Genomic DNA, 14689 nt, shown 5'->3' with positions numbered 1-14689 from the left:
AGTACCCGGCTCAGTCAGGGCACGAGGAAGGGGCAATGGATCACACTGCACTGGCTGCAGGCTTGCGCTGGCACTCCAGGCGTAAGCTGGGACCTTTTGGACCTTCCACAAGGCCCAGCGAAGCTGCTGCTACCCTGCTCTCCTCAAGATCAGAGCACTCGGAAGGGCTGCAGCCTTGCCCAGAGTGCCACAGCAGCACGGCCTGCAGACACAAAGCTTTTCTCCTTCCCAGTAACGAGGCTGGAGCCAGGCTGCCTGCACACCACCCGTGACATCCTGCTCCAGACCCCAGCGCAAATGCCCCCATGCAAGGGTTTGGTCACCCCTCTGGTGACTGTGGCACAAGGCAGAGCAGGAGCAGGCTCTGAGCCACTCTTGACCTGGCCACGTGTGTGAAGAAAGGTGTTTTTTTTAAATATTGCTCTCTCCTAAAAGCATCTCCTTTCCATCAGCCAGGCTGGAAGCACAACTGGATTAAACATCCTGCTAAAACATTCAGCAACAGCTCTTAATGCGAACACCAACCAGATGTGGGCAAAAGGCTGTAGAAGGTGCTGCACTCGATGCTTACATATTTCCAAGTGTTCAAAAACCATGTGTGCGCTCTTAGTCCCATCAGAAAGCCTATGTGCTGCTTTTCCCCTTCCTGAAAGCCAGCTGAGGAAAACCATTCCCTCTGCTCGATCCCACTGCGTCCAAGCCTGGGCAATTGGAGACGCACAAAGCCCAGTGGCCACCAGGCTCCAAGTCCCTGGAACTTGTAGGAGGTCACCGTGTTGTTCACAACTTTTGTGTGCACTTACCTAAATCCGTGTCCCCACTGCATGGCCTTGGCTTTGTGCATTCCCCCTTCCCCTTTCAACAGCATTTTGATTCTGAGGTGATCAACAAGAGTTGGTAATGAGCTGCACCAGAAAATTCACATCAACATAAAAATTCAGCCAATTCACCTGTCCAGGCTTAATTACAACAAATGCCTGGAAAGTCCAGGTTATTCTCACCTTTAAATGGGGCCTTTTATCTTTATTTAGGCTGAATCTACTTTTAAAACTATTTTCAGCATCACTGCTGTGCACTATTTTGCAAACCTAAGTACTTTATACCAGATGCTCCCCTTAAACGTTTTGCTGACCGCTTCTGCCACATCTGTATTTGTTTTCTGAACCTTTGCGTGTTCTCTGACTGGAACTGGCAGAAAACACAGCACTCCTAGCCAGGAGATTAAACTTATATTTGTAATTCTTTCCTGGCTCTGTCAGCAAGGTTGGTGCTGCTGTCATTTCATGACTTTTTTTACGCAATTCCTTGGCTTACAGTTTTGTTTTAAAGCTGTTCCAGCACCAAAAGCAAGTCAACAGGCAGCTGCGTTACGTCTGCCATCTGACTTGTGTGGTCAGAAAGGTCTGCAAGGGTTGCTGTGCGCCACCACTTGGAACAAAAATCCCACACTGATAAATACCTGCACTGTTTCTAACACATCTCCACCGACCGGGCGACTTGACACTTTGGTCCCTGCCCGCAGCTGGCGTCCGGATGGAAATGATGACTGGGCTGTGAGCACAAGGGGCCTGGCCGCCCCGCTGAAGTGCCCCTCTGCCTGACAGCGACCCACGGGAGCACCTCTCTGATGCTTTTTTAACTATTGGTCCTGAAAAGGAATGCTCTAAGCAGCAAAGTATGCTGTTACAGCCGTTCCTGGGAGTGGCATCAAGGCTTGGCTCTGGTTACACAGCCAGCGAGAAACTTTTTTGTCTTTGCTTGATGGTAAGACTTAGCTTAGGCCAAGAATCATAAGCAAATTGTCTTCCCACACATGCATTTTCCAAGAAAAACAAGAAAGGAGAAAACAGAACAGTGCAAGTCAGCACACCTAACCCAGCACGTCTGGGAGAAAGTAATTACAAACCCACGCGATGGGCACCCAGCTGCGCCCTGAGGCCTTGCTTCAATTCAAGGAGACGATGTGCCCCTGTCTCACCTGCAGCCCCCGTGTGCCCCTGTGTGCCATGACCGGGATCCGCCTGCTGCTGATGGCTGGTTGTTAACAGAAGGTGAACTAAAATTCATTAATTAATTTTTTCCTCACTGAAAGAAGGTGGACAACACAGGGTGGCCAGGTGGATTGCTGGCTCTGCCTTCTCTTTAGTGCCATCAGCAGCCACAGGGCCAGATTACCCTGCATGAAGGTATCAGGAAAGAGGCAAAAATTAAATGTGACCCTACCAGGCTCGTGGTGCTCCTGAGGACAATTTGCCTGGTAAAACATGCCTGCCCCTCACCAAGATAGATGCAATTTGGAAGCACACATCAATTTTTTTTTGCCAAAGCAGTACTTACGGATGAGCGCCAGCATTGCTGTCTCCTCAGGATGGACACCTGGATGTCAAACTCAAAGGTTAAAAAAAAAAACCACAAAACATACTGCAACGATGTCTTCCTTCCAAAGGCAGTAAGGAGGTGAAGGTGTGTTCATGCCACTGAGTTTTTTGGGAAATTCCAGCATGTGCCAAGGAAAACGCTGCGCTCATGCGTGGGCAGAGCACGGCTGAGGGAGGGCAAGACCGCTCAAGCTCAGGACTGCCAAAACAAGAAATTCCCTTCTCCCCTCCCTCCCCCCAGGTGGCTTGTTTGCCATTTCGCCTTTAGATTGAACCAACATCTCCTTCATCTGAAGAATTTAAAGACAAGCAAGTCAAAATTCATTTCTTTTAATTATATATATATATATATATAACTATACACACACGCGCACACAACAATTCATCCCCAGTACAGAAGACAGACAAAAGATCTGTGGCACAATTTCTTTGGAGAGATTTTCGTTTGTTTTTCCCAAGCTGTATCACAGATCTGATTTTCACCTTTTTCAAGGACTATAAAGGCAGCTACTTCTTACTGACAGAAGCCTCAGAGTGCAGATTCAGCGCCGCAGCCCCTACACCTCCTTTTCTGGGGGTAACTTGACAACATTTACAACCCATGTTGGGGGAACTCCACAGTTACTTTGTTAAGGACATCCTCACTGAGAACTGCAGTATTTTATTTATGCTTTAAAAAGCTGAGCAAGGTAGGGTGAAAGAAGAAAAAAGGAATTAAAACACAAGCCCATATGATAACTCTTGAAATACAAAGCCCACGGCGAGGACCCAGAAAGGCAGGGGTGAGCGTGGCAGCTGAGCAACACCTGCCGGGGGGGCCCTGCCACTGCCACACACCTCTACTCTGCTTGAGAAGTGCCGTATGTGAAGCCTTTGCGGGCACAGGGTGCATCTCACCAAACCCTGCTTCCTGGGGACACGCGGAGAAACCAAGCAAAGCAAAAACCTTGCCCCCACAACCCTCACCAGCTCCTGCGTGCAACCAGCAAGGAGGTGCACGGCTCTGAGCAGCTTGCAGAAATGCCTCCCAGCAGCAAGGGGCCGCGGCTGGGCAGCCACACACTTGCGGACATCGAAGCAGAACAGAAAGAAGCCATCAGCTGGGTTGCGGTTTTGATGGCTTAATGGAAGTGGACAACGCTGCTGTGCTGTTACGACACGAAACGTTGGACCCAGAGAAAAGCTTAACCTCAGCAATACTGAGTGGGAGAGGACAAATCCCAACAAGACTTCCGGGAGCCTCGTACCTTGACAAAGCCCATCACAAAACCCCACTGACAACACGCTGCAGATGTAGCACGTACAAAATGCTTGCTTCAGGAACACAAAGTTTATGGAAACAGATTGAGAAATGCTGACAGTGGCCTTGGAATACTGCTGATTCCGGGTAGCGACAGTGGTTACTAACAGTGCAATTCACATCAAGAAAGCACAGGCTGCCAAAGAGAGATCTCAGTGTCTGGAGGCCAGCAGAGAGCTGAGCGACTGCAATCAACCTTAATGCAGCTGGTTTGCCAAAAATAACATTTGCCTCTGAAACAGATAAGCAAAGCCAAGGAGAGAAAGACAGCTAATCCATAGTGTATAACAAATCTCAAAATAAATTATACACGGCTGCAAAATTAGGTTTGGTCAATACAGGCTCAATAAATAAACACGCAAAAATAAAAACCCAACCCCAAGTACGTCACTGCCACAGGACGCCCGGGCTGGCACAACACTGCTGCAAGCTCCAGGTTTGGCTCTGCCGGTCACCAACAGCTCGCCCCGTGGCCACCCTGCACTGTGGCAAACCTCGCAGGGGCCAAGCTGGCTCCAAGCTGATTGAAACATCTTCTGGTTTTGGCAAACTGTGTCCAGTGCCACCTTGCCGCAAGCTCCTCCTGTCTAGTCCACAGCTCAAGACTGCAGCAGGTGCTCACCTGGGGATGTTTCACACTGCAGTTTTTGTCAAACTAGTTGTTCTTTTCCTTTTACTTCAAGATCAATTTTGCCCTTGGGATTTTACATGCGCAGTGAAAAACTGCACTGACCTAAAAAAAAAGTGTACATTTCCATATACGCCATCTGTAAGAGCAACATATCTAATGAGTATTAAAACAGATTTCAGTATTCTCTACGCTTTAGACACTGTGTTAAAAAAAACCACATCCATTAGTAGCAAACATCGTAGGTGCAATGCGTGTTGCAGAAAGGACCTGAAATAAACACGGATTATACCACAACAGTGCATAGAGATGCGAAGCCGCTCTTCCAGGGAACCGTGACGTTTTCCAACGGCAAGCAGAGAGCAGAACACCCAGAGGAGAAGCGCGAGGCCACGGGGACCCCCTTAGGCGGGTGAGGGGTGGCGGGGCAGCAGACCCCGCGGGCTGACAGGGTGCCGCTGCCCCTCGCGGCACGGCACAAAGGCACTAACCAGCCCGCCTGCGCAGACCTGGTTTCTCGACAAGAAGCTGAGAACATGAGGACTCTCGCAATGACTCGTAACAAATGGGCTACTTCATTTATTGTTTATTACCCCGTAGGAATGAATCGACCATCTCGGACACTCCACCACACACAGGGCAGAAAACGGTATTTACAAGAGGGATGTGCATCCCCAAAATAAGTTTAAGATGTACAGATTTGCAATGGGAACCAAGAGGGAGGGGAAAAAAAACACAAAAACAAGGACATTGCAGTCAGACTTTGACTTTTGGTTACAGAAGAGATCTCTGTCTCCATGTAAGTGGGGCTTTCCAACTCTTAAATAAACAGCATCTTAAAAATAGAACATTTGACAATTTAAACACATGTATTATTCCTTCTAAATAAATATTGTGTGGAAATGATGCTTTGTTGCCACCATACCCTCCTTCTCTCCTTCGGGGACTCAACCATCACCTCTGTTTTTCCTTTTTCCTTGGATGCATGGTTTTGTTTTCTAATGGCAAATCCTATTTCCTTTTTTTTTCCTTTTTTTTTCTTTTTTCCTTTTCCTTTTCTTTCCTTTTTTTTTTTTTTTTTTTTAAAGGGCCTGACCAGACTCAGGTGAAAACTATGGGCATCTTCCACTATCCCTCACAGGCCTCTGACCTGGCTCATGGTTGAAATACGATGGCTTTCTAAAAAGTAACAACTATGTAAGCAGTCTCCTCCGTAACAGAAAGAAAAAGCCGGCTGCTGGCGTGCAGCCGGTTACCGACGCTTCCGCAGGCCCCTGGCCTTTGAAACGAGAGCCCCCCACCGCCCCGGGCGCATGCCAGCCATGCAGCTGCACACACTCCGCTCGCCCGCTGGGCAATGGGTGCTCCCCATCCGGGTTGCAAAGTGCTTGGAGGGCCGGGGGCCACGGCTGGGGACAGCACATGAAATGCCGTCCCAGGCTGAGCGCCCTCCCTGCTCCCACTCACCCTCACCCTTGCCGTGCTTCTTGCCCACTCCCACGCTGCTGTCCGGCTGCCATGAGGCTTTCTGCCTTCGTCCTGCTTGGCTGGTGGGCCTGACACTAACTCTGCACCAAGACCAAGTCAGAAAAGGCCGCTGGCCCGCCAACCAACCCCAAAGTGCACACCAGGAGCTGGACCTGGCTGTCCCCTCCCACGCTTCCTGAGATCGCAGCCCTAAGTCCCAGCCTCCCCTCCGCACTCGGGCCAAAGCCGGGGTAGCGTGCGTGAGGGTCGGCAGGTAAATCAGGCAGGGGACAGGGACCTCCCTTCCACCACTAGGGCAGCTTATCCCTGAAATGCGCTAAGGCTTTGAATAAAGTGAATGTAAGACGACTCGAAGGTCCGGGAAGACGCCCAGGGAGGTGCGTCTCCGGCACGGCACGCTCCCGCCAGCTCCAACTGGAGCTGAGCCCCGCAGCAGGGGCCACTTCTACAGGACCTACTTCTGGAAATGCAGACCTTTTGCTGATATGTGTTCGCTGCTGGTTTTTGCGAGCCTCCAAACCACCAGCAGGTATTTTACAATGGAGGTGCTGCTGCATGTGTGCAGACCTGTTCCTCCATCCTGGTATTAGGTGGGAAAAGGGAACTACTTCACCGGAGACATGTTCCTTCCTGTAAGCACAATGATTTTGGGATATCATCCTCCTCTTTGCCACTCCCGCATCTGAGTCAGCGACAGGGCGAGGGATGCGAGAGGGGACCAGAGGGCTAAGGCACACTATTAGACATGAGGATGGCAGGATGCTGCTGTCATGCAACAGGAAATCTTTGGGTACAGAAGGCTGTCTTTTTACTGAACGCACAAATGCCGCAGATACTGCCTTCGCTCTTATTGCCACTTGCAAAATCGCAATTTCAAATGTGCAGCTCCTGACAAGGAAAAAAAGGCTTGCAAACACCTCATTATTCCCTTCCATGATCCCCTGAAGACAGATTTCCAAGTCCCTGGGCCCGTCCTGGGGCTTGGCTGAGGAAGAGCACATGAATTACCTCCCACACAAAGAATGCACGACTTGGGTACCAGATCCTGCTCTTAGATACTCACCAAGACCTGCGAGGGTTGCGTGCCGATATCCAAGTGCAGGATTTGCCTCGCTTTCCACAAGCAGCCCCTCCCCGCTCACCCGCAGAGCCCCAGAACGGCCGCGCGCCCCCACCCACCGAAACCACCCAACGCAACCGGACGAGGCGTCCTCAGCAGGGCGGGCGCTGAGCTGTTTCCAGCCACACCTGGTGATTTCACCACCTTGACCACGTTCAGCTTACGTGGCTGAAACCGAGCGAGATGGCGAGCAACACAGCGTTAGGGGCGGGCGTGTGGGTGAGCGTACGGCAAGGAAGAGGACCGCAGCAATGGTGACTCCAGAAGTGAACATGCAGCACCGATGGCAGGGCTTCACCCGACTCTCAGCACAGGAGCTGGCTGGCGAGTGCACGCGGGTGAGGCTGGGAAGCAGGCGAGGCAGATCACTCGGCTGTCTACTGTAACATAATGCTGCTGGGTGCTGATGAGGACGCTACTCGCCATCCGAGAACCAACGTGGTGTGATGGACAAAGAACCAACGCGGTGTGATGAACTGCATCCGTGCTTGCAAAAACACTTCTCTGACATCTCTTCTGGGCACACAGCTGTTGCAGACTGTGGCATGTTGCATAATAACTCACCTCTGGAGGCAGATTTCCTTCTTGTCGGCACTTCTTCACGTGTGATTATTGTCCTGCTGGTTATTCGTAATAGAAATGTTTATAGACCATCAATACATTGAGCCATTCAGACAATTCATTGCACTTTGTTGTTTTAAAGGAAGGCGACATCAATGCTGGGGCCCTCCTCTGTCTCTTCTTTTTCAAGGCAGCAAAATGTTACCCTAAAAACAAAGTTCATTTTTTTTTCCAGTGTAACCAGATCCCTTCCACTCTGATTTATTTTCCCTTGCAGGTGCTTTGTATCCCATGATTCAGCAAGCCAGACTGTTTCTGAGGCTTCCAAAGTGCAAAAGAGTTCAAGGTACTTAACCACCTTGAGCACCAGTTAAGGCGTATTTGTCTCCAGTCTCAGCCACTGTAAACCCTGTCTACTGTAGTGTACCAGTTCGGTCATGCTACTGTTCAGTGCCAGAGGGCACGCCGCTGCGCTGAGTTCAGCAAAAAACTCTAGAGAAGGAGGGGAGAGAGAGAGAGAGAGAGAGAGAAAGAGAGAGATAGAACAATTGGTTGGTTTCACACAAGAGGCACAGCCGATGGGCTGGGGGCAGCGAGGGGGGACAGCAGCAGTCCTCAAGTCTCACGAAAGACCTTGTTAATGCACAAAGATCAGGGCTTTCGCCAGTGCAACAAGCATGTGACGCAGGGCGCATGCAAGGATCACACGCACACGCACTGAAGTGCCTCCCCACGTTCTGGCATCGGAAGGACATGGACACTCCATGGCAGGTGAGCAGGAGTCTGGGTGTTCGTAGCTCAGTCCCTGCTGCGCATGTCCCCCGGGTTTAAGAAGCCAAATTTGAGCGTTTTTCTGAGTGCTGCCTGGAAGCACGAGCAGCTGTCATCAGCCTGGTCCCTGCTGTCCTTCCATCCTCAGACCACGGAGACCTGACAGCTCCTCAGCCAGACAGGCCTCCAACGTCTCCACCAAAACAAGTGCCAAGCCTACATGACTATTCACTGTTCTGCATGGATCCACGCCCTCAGGAGCATTTAACAAACCAGCCGTCATTCCCCTGCACTGAAGCAGCAGCCTAGAACAGGGGTTGATTTTCATCTTGCTTGATGCACGGTTGTGCTCTGCCTGCTCTCCCGTGGGTTTTCTTCCATGACTCATTCGCTCTGGCTTACCAGCACATGCCTTCAGTGTGGCAGCCTTTGATCAGCCTCTCGAGGATACAGCCCAAAACACTACACGTGAACTGCTGCTGTGAGCACGCATCTGCTCAGCAGACAGCCAACAACTGGAGTTACTTTATTCAACACTTACTTACAAAGCCTTTTGAATTTCAGAAACTGCCTGACTAGCATGAGTGTTTTTACAGCCTTCCAATAATTTAGGCCAGGCACATCCTTCTCATTTTCTTTTGCAGGTTTGGCAATACATCCCTTCACTCACAGTAGCTGACAAAACATGGTGTCCTATGAACAACGGCACTGCGAACACCACGTGGGCTGGCTGGTCACAGACTGAACTGTGCCTGCTCTGGGGCTGTTGCTTACCCACAGCTGCTTGTGGGACAATGAGACACTATTTGAAACAATAAATCTCTAAGGTAAAAAAGTAGCAGAGGATTTAGGAAATGCTACTGGCAAATGCCAGTCACATGCCCAACAAGGGCTCCCATTGAAGTGCTGCTCGCCTGCTCTCTTATGGCAGGAAACCAGCCTCGCCATTTTCAAATCAAGAATACCTGGGAGGCTGACAAACAAAATGAAGCAGCAGGCCATTGGGCACAAACCTGTTTGAAAGTTGGGTGAACCAACTCCGAAAACCTAAGCTTCCCACAAAGGGAAAAACAAATAGCAGAAAAACACTGGTGCTTCTCTTGCTACTGTGAAGCAATTTGCCTGGTTTTCTGTGCTCGATACTCTCACCCCTTAGGCTGTTAGACTTCTGAGGCTACTGAGAAGTACTTTTAATTTGGAACACTCACCAACACATTGCCAGCAAGTATCTCTGCCTAAAACCAGCCAATACACCACAGATGTCTATTTCCACATATTTGAGGCTTTGATCTGTAGGCATGGTGTTTGCTACACCGAGCGTTAGGATTTAAGCAGGCACATGCAGATAAACACAACGTGCAAGACAGAAAAGCCAAAGGGAAAAAACCTTACCCTTATTCTTCCTGGCCAGTGCATCAGCCTGTTCCCAAATATCATACGCATAGAGGATATAGGAAGTGATGTTGACATATGAAGAGGTGATGCTTGGGATATTATAAGGGATGGTGACTGAAGAGCTAATGCTGTTGCCACCACAATTGCTAGCATTTGATCCTGGCTGAGAACTCATGGATCCAGCAGGAGAGGGCATTGGAGAAAGAGGAGAAGGCATGCCTGTGCTTCTGCAGGAGAAAGAAACACCACCATGAATGTTACCTTCAGCAACAAATGTCTTACCACAAGGCTCATACCAGGAGCTATCCCATGCCATTTGGGCCTGTGCTACGGAGTGAGTGTTGAAAACTGAGAAGTGTTCAGCTAGAGAGGACATAATTATCCTTCAGGTGCAAGGCCAAGGTTTTTCAAGTGATCCCCAACTCCAAGCACTCCTCTTGGGACAAAAGAAACAAGGGATCAGACACCCAAAAGCATCGCCCATCCACCTTCCAAAATCCACACCTATTTGTGGAAGCCTTCACCAGGTAATCCAAGTGTTTTTACCTAACGACTTCAGGCATGCTTATGTTGTCCCCCGCTTATGGGGACTGGAGCTTTCTGGCAGCTAGTCCTTTACTTGCAGACCTGGAGAAGCTCAATGTGGCCAGCTCAGCTGCCTGCTGGCTTCACCCCCATCATTGCTTCCCACTGCTTCACCCAATCTAGTTATAAGTTACTTGTACAGACAGCCTCCACCACTGCTCCTGGGAGACTATTTACATACTGGTCAGCTGTACTGCACAAGGTGGCATAAGAATAACTGGAATTTCAGACCAAACAAGCCTCTCAACCACAGAGTTTAAATGGAACAGATGCAGAGCTGAGCATCTATTTGCCACACACCGTTACTGCAAAACACAGTAAAACTCCTAGCGCTGCTAAAAAGCAGGCCCAGTGTGCTGGGCTTTGGGCCAAACGCTCTTATATGACAGCTTTCCTTTTACTTTTGCTGCTACATATAAAAGAACTCTGCAGCAAATACATAAGAATGACAAGATGTTCAATAAATCAGAAGTCAGAAAATGTGTTTCTTTTTCTTAATCAGCAGCTAAATCGGAGAAAAATATGGAAATACCACTTTAAAGTGAGGCTGCCACATGGTAAAGGCATAATCCCACTGGTCAGTAGCCAGGGAGAGGGGATGGTGTCCCAGCAGGTCTTAGGGATCTCTGACATCCAAAGGAAGGATGAGAACACCAGGGGCTCTGAGAGCAGCTCAGTGACATTACTCTCCCTGCTCCTCTGGTGGAAAACTACTCTGCATGATAGGTGCTAACCCTCTGGATCTCATAGCGAAAAAAATCCCTCTCCGATGCAGAAGATGGAGAATAAGAGAGCAGAAACATACTTGCACCCTGTAACAAAACGATTTCAGGTGGCAGGGCAGAGTCAGTCGCTCTCAAATGCGGCTAGCATCTCAAAGATCCCTGCTACTGTTTTCGCTTACACCTTCATGGACGCACCACAAGACCCATATTTCTACATCTTACCTTGCAACACATGGAGAAGGTGCTTGTGTTACTCTGGAAGAACTCTGCAGCAAGGAAGAGAGTTCTTGTTAGTTTTGTTGGCCCACACCAGTAACAGCTACAGCTGTTCAACTGGCAGCTTGGCAATACACGTGCCCTACCTTGAAGTGGTCATTCAGGATCCTGGAATACTTTATTGCAGTGTCCTTTTTGTAACGAAACATTGCCATGTGCAGGAGGGACTGGCAGCGCATGCTGTGAACAGAAAGAAACCCAAGAGTCAGCACCTGTGCCCACTGCTGCTGGCTCGCCAGCAATCCACCATGTGGGATGGGGCAGGCACCCATCAGCCTCTCTGCAAATTCAAGAGACCTCAGGATTTCTCCTGTCCTGCTCATCTCAGAAACGAAGACTCAGTGAAAAAAAATCACACAACAGAAGAAAAAAGAGGAAGGGCCACGTTTTAAAGAAATGGGTGCCCAGCCTCTTACGGATGTCATGGGCTGAACGTGCCCCTGTCCAGCAGCACCTCAGCTCTGTTCAACATGGCCAAAACGTGGGCAGGCACATCACATTCTTCCACCTGAGGTGAAAGTCCTTATGTGCTCTCAAGTTACCATCAGATCAAATTTTAGAGCCGGTGCCTTCCACATGTGGTCCCTTTAGGTATTCTGGCTCACTTCAGAGATGTTCCAGTTTGCTCTGGCTTTTATATTGCTTTTTCCCTTGCAGAACTCTGATTCCCATTTCACTCATTCCTTTGCCCCGACAGCAACAGGGCTTTCACTATACCAGATCTAGGAACAGACTATGAAGTCACAGAGAAAACATTACGCACCATAACACAGCAAAGATTTTTTCATGTGAAGATGCTGAGGTGTCCGTAAAGGGTTTTAATGTCATTATGAATCTAAGGAAACAAAAATAACAATCATATCAGTCGTCAAGGCTCTTAAGTCCCACTGTTCACGAAAAACTAGCACATACCACCAGCTTAAACATTGGTCCAAAAACCAGGAAACTTGACCTGAATCCTTGGTGCTGGCACTGAGTGCTTGGTATGATTTTGAGCAGACAACTTTGTCTGAAAATGCCTTGTGTCACCCATAGTAGGAATAGATGTAGCCCCTCACAGGACCTCCTCTCCTCTCCTCTTAGACTGATTAATGGGCAACATGCGCACATGTACAACTAAGTGCCTCCCCAGGGAGCCACCACAGACCTAGGGTCCCCCTGAACTGAGGGTGAAATATTAATTCCAGTGTTTCTGGCCAGGATAGACATCTTGGTGGAATTCTTTCTTTTTGGAAGGTTTAAAAAAAAAAAAAAAGGGCAAATCTCCTTTTTGAAAGCAAAACAACAACAGCATTGTGGAAATACAGTCTGTCAAAACCATAGAGCAATGACATTTTTAAAAGTAAGTTTGAAGCCTACTACAAAAAATAACAGGCAGCTGTCTCAATCAGCTTCACAGGCATCCAGAGCCATCCTGGTTGCAAACAAATGACACAACCAACCACTCTCCTCCAAACATACTGCCTAACCGTCACGGTTCCAAAACCACTTACTTGATGAGATCTATCGTGTCGGCGAATATGCTGTAAGCAGATTTTGGTGCTGATGCATCTGATTCCATGGCAATCCCATATTCAATGAAGGAAAGGGCAGCATCAAGGTACTGAAAGGCCTTTCCAGTCTTGTCGGTCTGTTGGGAAAAAAATCCCATTTTCAGACTACGGAAAATACTATTTCTCTCTACCTGAATTCCTTTTCTCCTCCTAAATAGGCAGTATTTGAATAAAAAAAAAAAATCACGTCAAACCTCCAGGTGATAACAAAAGGGTTCTCCTCAGGGTCCCTAACGTAGTCCTAGTCATCAGCTCTGTGTGCTCTGGCTACCTGGGTCTCCACCTTATGCTCTGACACAGCCAAGTGATTTTCTCTGATAATTTATTTTCTTCACATTCTTTGGATACTCTTGGCTGGCACTGGGGGCAGGCCTCATGCGAGGCAGGTGGGGTTTTCCCACTCTATTACTTTCCCCACTTTATTTTCACAGGGGAACGGCAAGTGGCAAACATACATTACCTGACTGAGCCATATCTAGCAAAAAAAAACGTAGTTTAACCATGCATGCTGTTAAACTGCACGCATCTGAGACAGCCAGCAAAGGGCACTTTCAAGTTTTGTTCACCAGCAACACAATCATCATCAGAATCTTGATATTTCAGAGAGAACTGCTGTAAAACCAACTCTCTGAGCCATCTTCCCAAGACAGAGTGATAGCTCTGCAAAGCAGAGGCCTGCTAACCTCCAAGCCCATTTCGATTCCTATTCTCCAGGCATAATCTCTAAGTGTGTTTATACAAAGGGAAGTGCCTGAAAATTAGGCAAATGAAAACAGCCTCTCCACGTATGACTAAGCACATACTCCGTTAGGTGGAAGTGACATGAGCCAACACAACCTGATCACGTGCCTGCAGCTATCAGATCCCCGTGCAAGAGCCGCTGGACTTTTCTAGCAGAGGTCCCAGGCTTACCATTGCATCAGCTTTGTGCTTCAGCCTCTTGGCCTCTTCTATGTGATATTCCATTGAATGCTGTCTGAATTGGGGGCAGACAGAGGAGAAAAGACACAAGAAAAAAAGCGTAGTGTAAGTATTGATTTTACCTTATCTAGAGGATGCTGTGACTCCAGTACAACCTGGTACTGTTACCAAACGCACGTTAGAGTTATGATAATCACTAAATCAGTGTTATCTGCCTGTTCGTAAATACACAGCTGCTGAATGCACAAACAAAATGGTATGAAAAGAAGTTGATTTTTTTTTAAGACTATTTAAGGATATGATAGAAAACCAGGTAAAATTTATATTTGGACATAAAATAATAATAGGAAGTTAGTCTTCTGTGAGTACAAGCTTACTTCTTCACTTCCATGTAAAAATAGTAGTCATGTGATTGCCTGTCATTCCTCAATCACAACACCCCCATATTTTGTCTGAAGCATACAGCACACCTTGCAACACGATGCACTCATCTCAGAGCACAAGAACTTGCGTTCCAGGTAGGTGCTTACAAGGGATGGGGTCACCAAGGCTGCTGCAGGTCCCAGTCTCCTAACTGATGATAAAGCAGGACCAGGCATGATTCTGAGTGCGGGAATAATCTGTTCACCACGCAAATGGCATGGAGCCACCTGAGCACTAACACAATGAGCCAGAAAGGAATCACGTCTTCTCAGAGACATCAGTCTCCTGCACAGCACCTTGTCACAGACAAGTCTACCACCTGTCAGGAATCAGACAAACCAGCACCCATCCCTTGCAGGCAGGCACAAGAGACATGGCCTTGCAGAGGGGGATTGTCTCTGAGTTAAGAAGTACCTGCGTCTACACCAGCTCCCTCAAAACAAGAGCTGGTGAGAGGAGGGAGCTTTGCTTTGTGGCGGGTGGGGAAGTCCCAGAGGTGAGAAGGACGGGGCAGGTCCTCTATCTCTCTCTCTCACAAAAGCAGTGCTCAATATGGAGCAGAAGC

General features: G+C 48.6%; 1 protein-coding gene across 6 annotated transcripts in view; it reads right to left on the bottom strand.

The window, feature by feature from the left end:
- Positions 1-4865: 4865 nt before the first annotated feature.
- Positions 4866-14689, bottom strand: part of AFF1 (ALF transcription elongation factor 1) — a 105465-nt gene continuing 95641 nt past the window's right edge. For all 6 annotated transcript variants that reach the window (XM_080591682.1, XM_080591683.1, XM_080591680.1 and 3 more), the window contains 7 exons: positions 13693-13756; positions 12721-12857; positions 11991-12062; positions 11314-11407; positions 11174-11217; positions 9639-9868; positions 4866-7967 (listed from right to left, as the gene is read on the bottom strand). In XM_080591682.1, the coding sequence (XP_080447808.1) occupies positions 7846-7967; positions 9639-9868; positions 11174-11217; positions 11314-11407; positions 11991-12062; positions 12721-12857; positions 13693-13756 (763 nt within the window). In that variant the 3' untranslated portion in view covers positions 4866-7845. The remainder of the gene's footprint in view (positions 7968-9638; positions 9869-11173; positions 11218-11313; positions 11408-11990; positions 12063-12720; positions 12858-13692; positions 13757-14689) is intronic.

Source organism: Anser brachyrhynchus (assembly GCF_964034855.1).
Source record: "Anser brachyrhynchus genome assembly, chromosome: 4".
NCBI classification, from domain to species: domain Eukaryota; kingdom Metazoa; phylum Chordata; class Aves; order Anseriformes; family Anatidae; genus Anser; species Anser brachyrhynchus.
Note: the sequence above shows the minus strand (reverse complement) of the source record. Positions and strands in the feature narration are given on the sequence as shown.